Here is a 17,346-nt window from a genome sequence, read left to right on the forward strand (position 1 = left end):
ACATAAGGATTAGGAAGTAAAAACAAAACATAAATTCAGAAAGAAATGTGCAGGAGAAGCCATAGGAACCCAGCGAGGCTTGTCAAGAGACCCTCCTAATGTTAAAAATACTTTTATCAGCTGTTTAAAAAAAAGAAAAATTAGATGAAAGAATGAGAAAAAAAAAATATATATATATATACCGTATATGCATGGAGAAATTAAATAATTATGGCAGAGAATGATTATGATGGTTTATTGCTTAATTGGTCTAGCAAAAAATGTATGTTTTTTTTGTATTGTAATGATGGATTTGGGAACTGAAATACATTTTGATAGCAGAACGGAAGTTGTTAATCGATGTGAAATGTACTGGAAAGGTCTTCACAATTCGTACAACATGTGAATCACTATCCTAAGAAGCTGAAATGTGACAGAAATACCAATACCAGTAGAAAAATTACAATGTAAATTTGAATAGCAGGTAGATTGCAAACATGAAGTAGCCTATTTGAATCCAGGCAGACATCATCTCTTATTATATGATGGTTATGTGTGATAAACGATCAATTCAGGTCACTGCTCTTTTTTGGACCTTTACTTGAGTTTTATTACAGTTTAGTTAAATAAACATTTTTGTGTTTGTCAGGAACACTTACAGAAAGCATGTCAAATTACAAAAACAATGCTGGTTATACCTATAGCAGTTGGCTACCTATGGGACACCCGTTTTTAGTAGGACCCCCTGCGGCCTGCTTTTTTAACTATCCTCACAGTACAGCCGTCAGTACGATGACAGCGTTTCCCCTCACTGCTGCAGCAGCATGAGCTTGTCGCTAAGCAACCGCCCCTCCCTCTCAGCATCAGCACCACGACGGTGTGCGCGCGATATGCCGCATCCTCAAGTTGCCTGCACGTTCTTCTTCTGCTGCGTGCCTTGTCATCACGCAGGGCAGGATTTATTTCGCAAACACGATACATTCCTCTTTTTTTTTTTTTTCGTAGCGTGAGAGCTTTACCAAGGACCCGAGGAAAGGGCGCGAGGGCTGCAAGGGGAGGGGCTAATTAATTAAAGTGAACCTGAATTGTTTTAAACATGTAGGTAGGATATGTTGTTGCGTTCATGTGACGCTTGGTGGGAGTCAGAGAGGTAGACGTCCGGGATACACACACAAACACACACACAAACACACACACACAAACACACACACACACGGGTCTGAACGGGATGCCCGCGTGACTGCAGGGAGGAAAGAGGCGACGGAGAGGTAGGAGGAGGGGGGTCTATAGGTGCGTGAGTGGACCACCACCGCAAAAACCCCCGAGGTAACGTTGTGAAAGATTGAAAACTGTGAAGAAACACCGACCCCGGCCCGGCAGCTTTTTTTTTTTGGTGCAGTTTGAAAATCGATGGAGGATATATATTTCCTGTTCATGTCGAGGTAATAAGTCTTCCGCTTCCCGAACGAACCGATGTGATCTTGGGGCTTTGATCTCCACACCGTTGTTTCCCCTTTCTCCTTGACGTGACGGGATGAAGAGGAGCGAAGAGAAGGTCGGAGAGGGCACATGTTCGGATGGAGCTCCACTGGGGTGGACACGCGACGTGACCGGCTCATGTTATCTCTTGTGAGAGGTGAAACGACGAGGGATCAGCTGCTTTCTTTTGGGATGCTTTCACGTTCTGCGGCCTGCTCGGGTCTGCAGTTACCGTAATGCTAGTGACGCGAGGGGGCAGAAGAAGAAGAGGGAACAACGAAAAGCATACCAGTATAACAGTGATTTCTAATGTGTTTGTTCTGTGGTCTAACCAGTGCGCATGACTGAGCCAAATAATGCTGAGACTGCTTTTTCAAGGCTGTAGTGGGAGAAATGGACCATGTATAGACTAAAACAATCATGGCTGAAACGTCAAATGAGGTGAGTAAAGTGGCTGTGAGAGTGTAGTGGCTGCTCAATTCTCCACTTTCTGCTGACAAAGTTCTTGGACTCCCTGACTGGACTACACCATGGGGCATTGCGGAGAACCTATGGCACTTGCCAGTGGAGAGATTGGTGCATAATTTTGATAGAGTGGAGCCCTGAAGCCAGCATTTATGTCTCTGCCTTTTCTACTCTCCTGCACTTCTACCCACATAGCTGAACTTTGATTTATGAAGGAGGAGTAAGAGTGATATCTCGCCAATCTTCCTCCACAAACATGCCTTCACCATCCGACTCCAGTAGCGTGGCTTCAGCCTCAGGGTCTCGAGGATGGTCAGACAGCCGCAGGGGCATGTCTGGTCGGGGGCCTGGTGGGGCTCGCCTGCTCCTGTACCTGGGGCTTTGCCACCTGGGCCTGGGGGGCATGGTCCTGGCCTTCTCTTTTACCAGCATAGCCTTCACCTCCTCAGCCCGTGTTAGGCAGTCCTGTCCGTTCTGGGCTGGATTCTTTGTAAGTGTAACTCTTTCTGATAGTATTTGAAGTAAAACAACAGATTCCGAAGGGTTTGTTGTCTGATGTATGGCGTCTCTCTGCAGGTGGTGGCGTCAGGGATAGTTGGAATCATCTCATGGAGGAGACCTCTTACACTGGTGGTATGTACTGTCTTAATTATGTGTCACTGAGCAATGCTGGTTAAAGAGGACTCCTGGGCCAAAGGGCCACAGGGGCACAACATCCTCCTAGCTTACCAGGAGGTCCTTCAAAAAGTGATGTGGAGCTTTTGGTCAAATGCTATGATCTTCATCAGCAGACTTGAGTGTTTGCCTAGCTTACATAGAAATGAAAGTTTTCATTGTTTCGTAACACTATAAAAAGGTATAATAAATAAACATTCCTCATTGTTTGTTTAAAATGAGGTGTTGTATTTTGTACAATATCGCAAATGTTTCTAACAATGTTCAATCCCAGAAGAATTCATCTTTTTTTATTGGTAACAGTCATTTCATTCATCTGATAAACAACGGAAGTATGACGACACCTAAGTGTTTGTTTACCTTGGCTAACGTTACTAGCCAGGCATTAAACATACAAACCCTAATTGAAAAAGGTTTGGATGTTGTGTTAAATGTAAATGGAAACAGGATGTGATGAATTGGAAAATATTTAAACCCCATATTTAATGACACAAAGACATCACATCAAATGTGGAAACTGAGACGTTTCATTGCTTTTGGAAATTCATAAGCCAGATTAAAATTTGATGCCTGCAACACATTTCAAAAAGTCTGGACAGGGTCATGCTTACCACTCTGTCGTATCACTTTTTCTTCTAACTTCAACTTCAAGTTGTATGGAGGTCCTAATCCTCCAAGCAGGTGGCCTGGGTTCAAATCTGACATAGGTCTCCTGCATGTCATTCCTCACTCTCTCTCCTGATTTCATACTCTGTCCACTGTCCTGTCTAATACAAAATAGATAAAATAAGTACTGATAACAAGCCGGATGGCCTCTCTCCTCTAGAACCCAGGATTTCCATACAATAATTCAAAATTGGACTTGCCAGACCTCATAACAGTTTTCTGCTTCACCGCAGCTCATTTGATATGAGATCAGATCAAGAGAAGGGGTCGACATATTGTTTTTTAGTCCTTGTCCATTGCATACAGAGTTTCTTTGTATCTTTAAATTATATAATATACCACAGATGATGAAATCTCCTGATACTTTGCATTTTTATGTTAAAAACATTATTCTTAAATTGCTGCACAATTTGTCAGCGTGTTCTGTCACAGAGTCAAGAACGACTCAGCCCCTCTGGGAAGCTCTTTTTTTATACCCAATCATGTTACTGACCTGTTGACAGTTAAAGAAGCAATATGTAACCCTTACAAATAGTGTTTAAATTTGTTCATATTCAAAACATTGGAGAGAGCCGTCCCCTGCCCCCTCCTCTCTAGAGTCGATGCAAACGCGGGTTGCCATGTCGCGGACACGAAATCTTCAGTGTTTAGCCAGATCTGCATCAGTCTTGAAACCAATGAGCGTTCTAACCTCTCCATTTTTCAAAAGCATCTCCAATATTTGGAGATACATCTTACCACGTTTCTGGTCATGTCGCTTATTAGAAAATTGACTAGGCATCTTAAGTCGGGTAAAATCTGTTATATCTGAACCAGTTCACTTGCCCGCTTCCATCGCTGCAACGCCTTTTGGTTTGCCATGATATCTGGTCTAATATCTGGAAAACAGAGGGCCGTCTAAAACAGCCTAGTGAGGGTAACTAAAACAGAACATTCCGGACCGTATTTGAATCTTAGGAGGGGGACATACTGGCTGCTGCATTGTTGTCAGAGAAGCCAGCACGTCAACATAATCATGTTTTCTTCATGTCTGATGATAGTGTAGGGTCATTATATGATTTATGACCTTACGACATCATCAAACTGCAGTCCCTTGTTATTGTTTTGTTTAAGAGACCCATAGCGACAGAAATGGTGTACTCTATAAGTTATCTCTCAACTTTGAAACCAGCAGTTAAAATGTAAACAGTGAAAGTGGAAATAAATGTATGCTGTATACTGTTCTTACATTGCTCCTATCACATAGGAATTCAGTTAAATTACTACAAACTAAGTGACCCACAGAATATTTTTTGTGGATTAATCTTGCCTCGACATAGAGCACAAAAAGTGCCCAGGATTTCAGTCCAACACTCCTTCCCTTCAGCAGAAGGGGTCTTTGTTCCTTAAAGCTACCTGCCAAGTTTTTTGGTTGGAAGAATAACATTCTGCACACTCTTGGCTGAGCATGACAGAAGTTTTGACACCCTGCACTAAATCTATCTAAACATGGCTCTGTGTCTTTGTGTTCCTCACTAGGTGTCTCTGTTCATGCTGCTGTCTGCAGTGTGTGTGATCCTCAGTCTGGCAGGCTCTATGCTCTCCTGTCAGAACGCACAGATGGTCAAGTCCTTGCTCACCTGCCAGGTACACAACAATGTGCAAGTTATGTCTTCTGTCTTGTGCTGAAATGCCCTTCTACCAACATGCATGAGAGAGTGTGCAGGGAATAAGTTATCAATATGTTCGTAATGAGCAGTGCAGTGCTTTACACAAATCCTCTCTGTGTAGGTGGACAATGGTCATTGTGTTTGTTGTCCACCCTCACACTCCTGCTCCATCACAGAAGAGGAGACCTTGGTCCTCTATCTGAACGCTAACTGTCACGGCATCAGAAAGCAGCTAAAGGTAGGTGGGATATGTATTGACATGTACTGGAGACCTAAATCTTAATTTTATTACCCTAAGTTTATTGTGAAGGAAAGGTTCACAATTTTTCAAGTCTGACAAATGTCCAGTGTGTTGTGAAAACACCAATGTATAAGGTTTTTTTAAGCTGTAATAATTAGCTGTAATCATTTCTTATGTACACATCAGTCATTTTAGATACTCATGAGCTTCAATACAGCATTCAAGAGTTTATGTAAGTGCCAGTTTCAGTCTTATTAAAAAATATAAAAAATGTGTACCTATTACTTTCAGCTAAATGGACAAAAACTGTAAAACTAAACACAAGGACACTTTAACTTATATAACAAAAGCAAACTTGACCTCGACCTAGGAGAAACATGCCTCTACTCTGACAGAATTACATTTTCTAAGTCTACAATTTCTCTGCAGGACCTTTTGTTCAGTGCATGTGGTCTCAGCATTCTCTCCACCATCATCTGTACTCTGTCCACTGTGACCTGCAGTATTCACATATTCTCTCTGGACCTTGTGCACCTGGTGAGTGCACACACAGCACATTTTACACCAGTCTTGATTTTTGTTGTTGTTGTTGTTGGGAAAGTACTCAGCAATAAATTATACTGCTGTATTCAGAAATGAGACTTTACAAATATTTACTTCTATTCGTTGTATGAGCTCAATGTGTTCTCCCTTGCTCCCTAAGCTGGCCCCACATCGCTCTCGCTCAGTCAACCCAGAATGCACCACTCCCCAGGACGCCTTTCTGACCAACATCATGGACTTTGAGGAGTTTGTACCACCCATCCCTCCGCCCCCATATTATCCTCCTGAGTACACCTGCAGCTCTGAAACAGACGCTCAGAGGTATAATACTTCATGAGTAGTATTAAATATCACTAACAGCCTTGCACATATTTAGAAAACAGCCACATACGATTAAGCGGGGGAAATGATCTGTTTGATGTTTTTGCATTAACTTCACACAGCATCACCTATAATGGCTCCATGGAGAGTCCTGTCCCTCTCTACCCCACTGACTGCCCGCCTCCTTATGAAGCTGTGATGGGACAAAGAGCTGCGAGCCAGGTTGGTGTGGGTGTGTCTGTGTCTGTTTGTGATGTGTATGGTTTATTGACTGTGCTGATCCTTGTCTACTGTGGCTGTCAAGGCAACAATGTATGATGCCCACGGCACTGAGCTGTCTGGAGAGAGAGGAACTTCTACTGCCTTCAGTGGAGAAGGTGAACAACTATCCCACAATGCAACTTTTACTGTACTTGTTGAAAGCTAAGGTGGCATTTTGGAGTGGATAGGAAACAGATTATGCCAATTCAAATCAATGTAGCAAATTAAAATTAATATGGAATATTTTGTCAGTCAATCAGTGTTATAGTGAATCCAGGAAAACAGCAACTCACGACGGCTTTGTTTTTATTAGTTTCCATGGACAGTGGCTCTCTTTTGATGTCAGAGATTGTGGACATACCTGATGATTCGTCCCCGTCTGAGGACTCCTGTCTGATGGAGGTTGGTCTGAGGAACCAGGGGGAGAGGGGAACCAGGAGTGCGGGTGAGGGGGGAGATGGAGGAGAGAGCAGTGAGTACATCAGCTTTCGAGGCCCGCCATCTCAAACACCCGAGAGTCCACTGGCTGGAGGGCCGAGAGCCAGGCGCTTCGTCAGAGGGGAGAGGTCCAATTCCTGCTCTTCCCCCAGCACTGCGACCACCACATACAGGTGAGGACACGCACACAAACACACAGAAGCTATTTAATATTATCAGCTACTACGTTACTGTCGTATGAAATTAAGCTGTTAATCAGCACAACCACACACAGAAATAGTATATAAATGCTCTCGTTTTGTCCTGCAGGTCTCCAGTTCTACATCGCCAGGCCATGCTAGCTAGTAGCTGTTCCCAGCTGGAAGCTATAGGAAACTCCACCTCTCAACAGCATTCCTCTGTCACAGACACACGCGACCAATCCTCCTTTCCTTCACGCCAAGGAGCTGCACCGACCTCCTCTGCTCCTCCCATTTCCCCTTCCGCTGCCCTTGAGCAAATTGCTGGTCAGGGTAACAGGCCACAGTTCCTGGGCCAACTGTTGAACCTCCGACGAAGGGCTGGGAAAAGTGAAAAGGATGGAGAAGGTTTAAGGAGGGATAGCGAGGGGCTCCTACGTCTGGTGAGGTCACACAGTGAGCCAGGCTTTGGCTCCTCCACTGATACAGGCAAGTAAGACACAAATATGATTACATCTTTTCCATTACTGTTTAATGTGGTGCTACTTATGTGTCTCTCCTTTTTAGTTGACTTTGGCTCTGGAGGAAGCAAAGCATCTACAGACACAGGTAAGCAGATAACAGAGGGGCTCTGGGATGTGTTGATGTGTTGATGTGATAATTCAGTTGTTTCTGGCTCTTTTCATATCTGACATTTCTGTAAATGAAAATAAAATCCAAAAGCAAACCCTTCAGATTGTTTTGGAGCGATATATAACACGAGACATTTACACCTCATAGCCATCATTAATAAAACCCTGTTGGAATCTATTGCAGATTTAAACAACAAAGGAAACATGCTAATGTGTCCCCAACCGCAAATGATTTATGAAACTCTGCCACAGCAGCTAAATTAGCTTTGATTTGATGACATTATTGAGCCACACCATTTCCTCATTGGTATATGAATTTCAAACTATGCACCCTGATGAATGAATTGAATATTATATTTCACAAAATCAAAAGCTCCTTTTTTACTGCAGAGTATGAGGACAATCTTGTATCTAATGTTACTCTTACAGTGTTCAATACTCTGCAGAAAAGCCTTATTCTGATTCTGGAATAAGAGTTTAAATTTAGTTTTTTTTTTGTTAGAAATGTGGTGTTTCTGTAGTTGGATTCAAGCGATTTAATGACCTAGTTTCTTTATTAATCAAAATAAAACTTGAAAAGAGGTTTGCGATACAAATGCAATGGATTGTTTGTAAAATTCAGCAAATATGTCCTCCTGGTGGACCAGCTGTCTGTTCTGTGTGTTTGCTCACAGCCCCTGGCTCTGTAAATGGGAAACCAACAGTGGATCAGAGTGAGCTAACACACACCACACTATTCACGCCAATTAGCAGGTGCTAACAGTGTTAGTACCTCGTCTTTGACCTCTGCCGGCCATTGTCTCTCATCTTACCACTTCGCAAGGAACACAGCTATGTCGTGACAGAAATTTTAACAGCTTCCACTGTTTGGCAGTATATGCTTTGGATTCCGACAAACTCCTTGTTATTTGCTAACGATTAGAGTTGTTGTCTAGGCAAGTAATGGATTTAAAGGACAGAGATTCTGAACCACCACTGGAAAGGCGTTTATTTGTTTGACCGCTGAGTTTAAGTATCGACAAACCTTCTCCAGAAAAGTAAACGCCCTGCAACAAAGCAGTGGAGGGGACAAATAACAGCTTTGTTGTTCCCTCTTTTAACGTCCCTCTTTTATTTTTATGTATTCAGAAAAGCAGTTATAGAGTATGATATGGGATTTGTAAAATTCTTCCTTTTGGGGGAATTTAATCAGAATTGTATCTGTATTTGTAGTCAGGCCTGGTTGGTTTATAAATCCCCACCCCCACCCCCCCAAAAAAAGGTTCAATTTAAGTTCTGAAGAATAAGAAAATTAACAAACTAGCTCCTTCATGTAGTTTTAGTTTAATGTCCTTTGTTCTAGACCACTTCAGGTTCATAAAAGTTTTAAAACTTGGAAAATGAGTGCCTCCGTTTTTTCTCTTTTTTCCTGACTATGTCTGTTAAAGGTCCGTCCTCTGAGGCATGTTTGTTGCCGCGCACCTCTTTGCCTCCTGCAGCAGCTTTGCCAAGGAAAGGCAGCATGAAATCAGCAGCAGCCACCGGGGTACAGGTTCCCTCCAAACAGCCACCCACCTCACCTCTGCGTTTACCTAAAGAATGCAACCGTTCTCTTGGAGACCTTAAGGTTAGTCTAATAATAATTTATCAAACTTCCAGAAGAAAACGTAACACCAATGCAAGTCTATTTAGCCTTTTCCTTCACTGATCTTTTTACTTAACCTTCAGGTGACTCGAGTTTTGATGGCTCGCCTCCTGCAGCGCTCCAGACGCAACCTCTCGCCCTCCTCTGAGCATGCTGGGAACACAGGGCAGGGGCAGAAAAAGAGGTCTGGAGCTGAGGGTGCTGCCACCAACCATCTGCCTTTGGAACAAGTATGACATCAAGTTCAGATTATTCATTAGTCAATTGTTTTTCTATATTGACTTTGCCACATTAGACATTTTTTCTCCCTAAAATCCTCAGGTTTTGCGGACCACTTGGAGCACCAGCCGAGGACACCCCACCCACCACTCTCATCGCCGTGGACACCACCATTCCCACAGTGACAGTCGCCACAACCGACAATACAGCGGCCGGGCTCCAGAGGGGATCCACCTGCGCAGCTGTGGGGATTTAAGCTCCTCCTCCTCTTTGTCGCTACGTAGATTGGTGACACCTCATCCTCCGCATGGGTCATCAGGAGCTCTCTACTTTGAGTCCGTGCTCTGAGGAGGAGAGGAGGAGAGTAGAGGGAATCTGAGTCCACAGAGTTGTAATGAAGTTGAGGGTGGGAGGAAATAAGGCAGGTGAAGATACAAGGAAGATCTAAGGCGGTTTAAGTGGAGACATCCAGTACTGAATCTTGAATGACTTCCCTTCATATCCTCCATATCACCTGAAGCCAGCTGTGCAAATGGCCTTATTCAGTGGTGCTCTTTATCACTCTGAACATCAACCTCCGATACTTTTCAGGATCAGTGAAACGGTCACTGGGAGCTTTTTTCTTGACCGTGGTGTCCCTGTTTAAACAAAGTTATTCAAAAACTGGCCGAGACAACAAATCAGAGGCATTTTTCTTTGCTGTATTCTCAAGTCCCTCTCTCACACCTTGTCTAAAAATGTATTTTCCTCCAGGCTGGGGGGAAAAGTCAACGAGCATTCATGCTACAACAGCCACTGACTCACATTCAGTCTATTCCATAATTATGGGTCGCAATATGCTTTTGACCCTTTTTACATTGCTTTCCATCCACAGGATCGCTCAGGTCAAGTGATCACAGAAATCCTTATTTTGTCTTCCATTTATTACAAAATTGCATCTCGAAATAAAAAATTAGTAAGAGGAGTACAATCAAAGATAATCAGATGTGGTTGCACGAGGACAACTGCTCCCACGTGCTAAGTCTTTTACTGAGTTGCTGATTTTTTCCTTTGTTTTGCAAATTCAGATTCATACTTTCTCGACACCCTTCCACCTACACTTTGGCCTTCAAAGAAGAAGCAGCCTGCATTTTTCACGTTAACCTTAACGCACGCCACAGAAACATACTCAGCCTTTGAAATATATTCTCTGAGGGTGGTGCTTGGACACAGTGGTTTGATTTGCAAATGTGCATGTTTTTGCTACAGCCTCCCAAATACAGCAGGAACCTTGTGCATTCAATCGTGACAGTCTGTGTAACTGAGTAACACAACCTCAGAATGTCTTTATCTGCATGTTTTGACAATGCTTCTGAATTTTTTTCCTCTTGCACCCAAGACCTATAATGGTTGCCATTTTAAAATGTGTGTGAGTGTTAACATATAGCTGAAGGAGAAGGTCAGAATCAAAGACGGTGCATTGCTCCTGAAGTTTCCTTCCAGATGGCTCCAAACATGCCTCAGCATCTTGATTTAAATTTGATAGGGTTTTGAAAGTGTTTATAGTGCATAGGTATTTAAGTGACTCTGGCGAGAGCAGCCTGATCTTGTAAGATAAAGAGGAGTAAACTGCTCTCTGATCATATGAAGAGTCTGTTGCAATAAATGTACAGACAACATTTTAATGACGTTTGTCTTCAAACTATTTGGCGGCACACTTCTCTATGGACTTGCAGGGCTTGTGGATGGGTGCTGACAATCCAGTGACGCTGAACCTAAGGGGTCAGACTGATCAGGATTCTTGAATTTTAAATGTTTCAATATTTGTGGCCAATTGGAGTTTTTTTTTTTTTTGTCTTTGAAAGTTGTTTTTGGTGTGCTCACAAAGTGATGATATTGACCCCATAAGAGTAAAGGTACATTTTGGATACACTCATATTTAATTAACCAATTTTAAAAATGTACATAATACACTATTAGCCTGCACACAGATACAGACACACTCCCCTATAAAGGCACTGAGCTGTATTTCTACCTCTCTTGTCTTGCGTGAATTATTTATTTGAGAAAAAAATGTATCTGTATGACAGGATAACCAGGATAGAGCCTTGTTACCTGAATAATAAATCTATCTAAATATGACAACTATTCCAAAACTGTAATGCTGTTTTAATGGCAAAGCTTTCAATGCAAGTTATGTATTTCAAGATATGAAATAAATGAAAGACATCAAATAAAAATACCTATGTGGAAGTTTTGTACATTTTATGAGGGCATACGTGACATGTAGAGATTTGCTTTGGGCTTTCTTTTCGTGTCATTGATTTCACTTCTAATCTTATCCAGTCTTTCAGTAACACTATAATGGGCTCATCCCCGGCTTCACAAATCTCTCCTCTCCACACCTTAACCCCGCCCCTTCTCAAGCCCCATTGGTCAGCCAGCGTGCGAGCCCATCCTGGTTCGATACTACCGGCCAATCAAAACGTTTAATGTCAAATGGAGCCTTTCGAAATCCTCGCCCACACGCGACATTCGCGAAGGATGCTGGGAAATTTAGTTCCGCTGCTTTGGAATAAAATGGGCAGCGCCGCGAACGCGAACTACAATCTGCATATCCTGGTTTCAGGAGACGTTCACAGACTTCAGGTTGACGGCAAGACACATAAACAGAAGATAAACTATTTGGCTGTACTATACTGAACAGATTGGGATAAGACGACAGAGTCATTATGGTATGTAAAGGAATGTTTATGATGAAAAAAAAACGTGATTCGTTATGCTTTAGGTCGCCTTGTTCACAGACTTGATGCAAGAATACAATCAAGGCTAACTTCAGCTAACGCTTCTTTTCGTGACACGGAAACGTAACTGTATACTTACTGATAGCGTTGTTCTTGTTTACTAAGCTTACTTGCAGGATGCCACAATGGAGCTAGTTATCTTGGAAGTTTCCATCACCCGGAACAAGTTACTAACGCTATGTGATGTAGTCGGTACCCGGTGCTGTAACGACAAGGTTGACACAGCGTGTTAACCCACAAGGATAGTTTGTGTGTTTATTAAAAATGAGACTCTTGCTCTGCTCGGTCCTTAATGGCCGGACTACAATACTCCGGACCATGTGGCTGTCCATTTATCCGCCTAAATTAAAAAACAATCCTCCGCTGCTGCTGTTGTCGTCGTCTTTCCAGGGGGACAGCGTTTGCAATGGGACGAACAGCAAAAAGGCGCTACTGTCAGACCCTCAGCTGTTTGAAGCCCAGTTCGAGGAGTTGGTGACGGAGCTGGCGGAGCAGGATATCACCGACCCTGCGCTGACTGATGCTCTGAACAGGCTGAAAGAGGTAACGCTGTCTTAATCTGTTTGATTTGTCTTTTAACAAGGACCGTGGTGCTTCATAATCGATCCCATTCATGCCGTAGGTGTTGGTGTACAATTCCCCCGGAGGCAAGAGGAACAGAGGCCTGTCTGTGATTGGTTCACTGAGGGAGCTTCTCCCACCCACTCAGCTCACACAGGGCACCGTGCAGAGGGCCCTCATGGTTGGCTGGTGTATAGAGTTGGTAAGGACATATTGCTTTATTCCACATATTTCCTAATAGTCAATGTGGTGGCAATCTAACAACAAAAAGTGCCACTGGAGGGGAATTTTCCAACTCATGGTGGGTAAAAAAAAAAAAGAAAAAAAAATGGAATGTCTGCTGTTAATTATGTTTGCAGTATTTAATTTATCAGTATTCTTAAAAACACCAACAAAAAGACGGGTGTAGGCCTATTCTGCATTAGAGGAAACAAGCTCATAAACATAGATAAAGTCTAAACGCGCCTGACAAAATCTTCACACACTTAAAGTTGAAAAACTGTGTGGCTTCCACTAATTCCCTATCCCCATTCACCTGTGTCTCCCCTTTCTACTGACCTGTGGCTGTAATTACCAACTATACCCAGGTGCGCAGGTGACGTTTGCAGCAGAAAACGTCCACACAACCAACCACACACACACAAACCACGACACACATTGAAATTGGCGACAACAGTCACCAAATACCATCAAAAGTTTTTTTTTTTTTTTTAAACGGGGTTTGCCAGTGTAGCTGAAGCAGCACATGCATTTATATCAAGACATTAATAACTCTCCATTAAATCCATATTCTTTAAAGAAATGTAATGCATTTATCAACAATGCGGTACATCTGTGACCACTGAGGCTTTGATTGTGGACAGGATAGCAAGGCAACAAACCCCTGAGTAACAGATTAATACATTGTTGGCTGTGGTCTTTCAAATGAATTTGTTGATGAGAAAAATAATAATATATTGGCTTTTTCTTACAAATTAAGTTTGTGGATATTTGACTATCTTTGACACTTATCCTTCATCTCACAGACTCAGACTGACTGTGGTAGTGCCACTTTGCAGAGAAGGTACATTCTTGAAGTCATCTTTATTTTAACTTTGACCCTGTTGTTTGCAGCTTCAGGCATTTTTCCTCGTGGCAGATGATATCATGGACGCATCTGTGACACGCAGAGGGCAGCCCTGCTGGTACAAGAAGGTGGGACTTGTAATGTAACAGAACAAATAAAAACTCACATTTTTGTATCGTAACTTTCTGATGAAAAAATGTTTTTCACCGCAGCATGTCATCAGTTTCTCATGTTTTCTTTCTTTCTCTGCGTTTTGAAGGACGGGATAGGTCTTGATGCCATCAATGACTCATTTCTCCTCGAAGGGTCAATCTACAGACTTCTTCGCAGACATTGCAGGGATCAGCCGTACTATGTCCACCTACTGGAGCTGTTTACTGAGGTATTACAGGTCCTGATAGATCACACATCCACAAACAAAAGAAAACAGGATCCTCACAGCAGCTCTGTTTATTTCAGACATCTTTCCAGACAGAGCTCGGCCAAGCTCTGGACCTTATGACAGCTCCTCCTGGTCAGATTGACCTGAACAGATTCACCATGGAGAGGTGGGGAAGATAAATCTGTAAATTAAATTTGCATTGAAGGATGTTAACAAAGCAAGGGGTGTAATTTTTCCTCCTCTTGTCTTCCAGGTATAGAGCTATTGTTAAATACAAAACTGCCTTTTACTCATTTTACCTCCCAGTGGCAGCTGCAATGTACATGGTGAGTGTTTTTAAAATGTTTCACCCATGACAGAAGGATCTAATAGGCATGACTGGGATGAGATAACGTTGGAAGTTTACGAGAACTTGTCTGAAAATAAGCTTGTGTACCTCACTTTTATAGGCTGGAATCAAGAGTGAAGAGGAACACAATAACGCAAAACACATCTTGCTTGAGATGGGAGAGTTCTTTCAAATTCAGGTAATGTATTTTTATGTCATCCTGTTGCTAAGGCACATAATAAATAATATGCCGCCGACTTCACAGAGTTAATAACAACCAGATGCATGTTGCTTGCAGGATGACTATCTGGACTGTTATGGAGACCCCGCTGTGACAGGAAAGATCGGTACAGACATCCAGGATAACAAATGTAGCTGGCTGGTTGTGAAAGCTCTGGAAGTTATGAACCCTGAACAGAGAGCAGAGCTGGAGGTGAGACTTTATATGACAACCCTTTTGTTATTTGAACACATATGAACTTGTGTTTCTTGGCCACAAACATGCCCAGATCTTCTGTTTTGCACTTGAATGTACAGGTTTCCATCACAGCTTCCTTGCATTTCTCTAAAAACCTTGTTGACAACCAGGCTTTTCTCTAGATCATACTCCCTCCCTCGCCTGCAATTGGCATAAAGAAAAGCGCGATCATCACTTTAAATGCAGGAATAGCTCACTGATATATAGAAATAATTGTGTGGACTTTTCAAATTATTGTTCATGGTTATACATTATGACAAGAGAAATGCAGCTGTGAATTTCTTTTCATACCATCATTTAAAAAAAATTGTTGTTGTTGTTCAAGGAGTTTATTAGAATGAGATGCAGGAAGTGTCATTTTGTCACAGATATTTCATACTTTGTATATTTTCTTTCGCTAAGACATAATTCAATTAAGACACAAAGTCCCTGGCGATGCAGGACTGAATTCATTTTGATAATTTGTTTCTTAATAATAGGTTTCCTTCTACTCTTCAGTGTGTGTTATGCCGAGGTACTTTATTTGGTGCAAAACTTGATTTCATCTTCATCATCTCCTCCTCAGACATGTTACGGACGTCATGATGATGCAAGTGTTCAAAAGGTCAAAGCGCTCTACGACACACTGGAGATGCCAACACTGTACAACAAATATGAAGATCAGAGCTACCAGCGGCTACAGGAACTAATCGCATGTCACGCTCAAAATCTCCCTCACTCTGTCTTCCTCAACTTCGCCAAGAAGATCTACAAAAGGAACAAGTGAGAGGGAATGGATCCATTAACACTGTAAGGTGCATGAGCCAGGTTATCATGCAACTCCAATTATGGCATAAAGCGTGACTCCTTTCCTTTTCCAGAGAACAGGCTCTGAGGCCCACGAGCATGAGCTGAAGAGGACTGTGATGTGTAAAAAATCTGCTGGAGGTTTATGAACTGCATTGATTTTGTAGATATTTGGTTGTAAATTACTTAAAGCTGCCCCTTTCTTTTGCCTCATTTTGTTGCTTTATTTAAGAATAACATTGCAATGAATCATGGACAGGCTAAGCTTTCAATTGCAGGAAAGGTTGCAAGGTTAGATGGCTAGAGTAGTTTTGAATATGTAGAAAAAGAGATCATTGTTTAGGTGTTCAGATGAAAACTGAATTCATGACAGTTTGTATCCTGACCAAGAAAAAGGGTCAAAACTGATCCGCTCTATAGTTTTATATATTTTTACATGGCTGCTGTAAAGTCTGTACTGGCTTGGATGTTATGTTTTTAATAAATAATATATAGACAGTATTTTTCTCATATTTTTACTTTTTAGTAGTTTGTAAAGCAAAAGCAATTCTCTGATTTAAAGTAAACTGTTTATAATTGGTCAAATGTTTCATTCATTCACTCACTCAAATACTGACGTTTGCGCTTGTTGAAATGTGAGGATTTGGTGAATTAGGTTGTCATGGATGTAAAATATTTGGTATGGGAAATATTGGCCAGTGGAGAAAAAACAAGCAACTTCATATCAACTTTGATCTGGGAAATTCTGAAACTTTTATTAAATTTAAGTAAATCATCCTGTTATTCAGATTATTTTCCACCATGAGCAGTCGCAGAGAATGTATTCAGATAATTTAATTATTGGTAATAAGACACTAAGTATTCACTGTTACAAGAAATTGAAAATCATACATTGAATATGGTACATGCCCTCTAATTGTTAAGACTATTTTATATCATATTTTAAAGATATGATGTTTATTGTTAGATTTTCTTTTCAGCATTCTTTTATAGGAGGACATTTTTTGAGTGGTTTCATGTGCTTACATAAAAAAAAAAAAAAATATGCAAATAGGTGGAAACATTGTCACAAGTTACACATTCACAATGACTTAAGTTTTTCCAGTCCGCCGTCCAAACCTCAAAATAATTGAAAATATATAAACCAAAATTATTAAAGGTAAAAGCAGAAAATAGTCACTTTTGAGAAGATGGAACCATGAATTAATTTAGCTTTGAATAAAAATAATAAAAACAGATTTGATAATGGACACAACCAGACAATCAAGATTTTGATGACTATTGATTACTATACATGATGTGTTTGTGAACAGTTGGGAGAATGTAATTTGATATGAAAACCGATCTTTTCATGTCATGAGTAACTTTTGTAACCCAAGCTGTCAAATAAAAAAGTGCAAAGGAAAATAATACTGCAATTTAAGGTACTTTGTAGTTTTATTGAATTGAAGACAAAACAAATAAACGCATGAATGAATTTCACACACACTGATTTCAGATATATTTTTTTAAAGACTGTTTCTTCTAACGCAGGCATTAAGACTCGTCATTTGAATCATGAAAGCTGAATTGTATTTTAAAATAAGGCAAA

At 41.4% G+C, this 17,346-nt stretch overlaps 2 protein-coding genes across 2 annotated transcripts; both read left to right on the plus strand.

Annotated features, from left to right (window-relative positions):
- The first annotated feature begins 1,733 nt into the window (after positions 1-1,733).
- fam189b (family with sequence similarity 189 member B) lies at positions 1,734-11,592 on the plus strand. The gene is made up of 14 exons (XM_020637140.3): positions 1,734-2,413; positions 2,500-2,556; positions 4,783-4,890; positions 5,035-5,151; positions 5,584-5,691; positions 5,858-6,018; positions 6,141-6,240; positions 6,323-6,395; positions 6,593-6,890; positions 7,027-7,385; positions 7,464-7,505; positions 8,956-9,134; positions 9,236-9,382; positions 9,474-11,592. Exons 1-14 carry the CDS (start codon positions 2,180-2,182, stop codon positions 9,717-9,719), a joined length of 2,229 nt encoding a protein of 742 aa, XP_020492796.2. The 5' UTR covers positions 1,734-2,179; the 3' UTR covers positions 9,720-11,592.
- A 344-nt stretch (positions 11,593-11,936) lies between these two features.
- Positions 11,937-16,256, plus strand: fdps (farnesyl diphosphate synthase (farnesyl pyrophosphate synthetase, dimethylallyltranstransferase, geranyltranstransferase)). Its single transcript, XM_020637091.3, has 10 exons — positions 11,937-12,085; positions 12,545-12,697; positions 12,777-12,917; positions 13,829-13,909; positions 14,041-14,163; positions 14,241-14,329; positions 14,417-14,489; positions 14,613-14,690; positions 14,790-14,924; positions 15,535-16,256. Exons 1-10 carry the CDS (start codon positions 12,083-12,085, stop codon positions 15,733-15,735), a joined length of 1,077 nt encoding a protein of 358 aa, XP_020492747.2. The 5' UTR covers positions 11,937-12,082; the 3' UTR covers positions 15,736-16,256.
- Positions 16,257-17,346: the final 1,090 nt, after the last annotated feature.

Source organism: Labrus bergylta, chromosome 8, assembly GCF_963930695.1.
Source record: "Labrus bergylta chromosome 8, fLabBer1.1, whole genome shotgun sequence".
NCBI lineage: Eukaryota > Metazoa > Chordata > Actinopteri > Labriformes > Labridae > Labrus > Labrus bergylta.

Coding starts and splice junctions, on each gene's coding strand:
- fam189b (XM_020637140.3), top strand. CDS start 2,180: ATGCCTTCACCATCCGACTCCAGTAGCGTGGCTTCAGCCTCAGGGTCT. Junction 2,557..4,782: donor GGAGACCTCTTACACTGGTG/GTATGTACTGTC, acceptor GTTCCTCACTAG/GTGTCTCTGTTCATGCTGCT. Junction 7,386..7,463: donor TGGCTCCTCCACTGATACAG/GCAAGTAAGACA, acceptor TCTCCTTTTTAG/TTGACTTTGGCTCTGGAGGA.
- fdps (XM_020637091.3), top strand. Junction 12,918..13,828: donor TTGGCTGGTGTATAGAGTTG/GTAAGGACATAT, acceptor TGTTGTTTGCAG/CTTCAGGCATTTTTCCTCGT. Junction 14,490..14,612: donor TGGCAGCTGCAATGTACATG/GTGAGTGTTTTT, acceptor TCACTTTTATAG/GCTGGAATCAAGAGTGAAGA.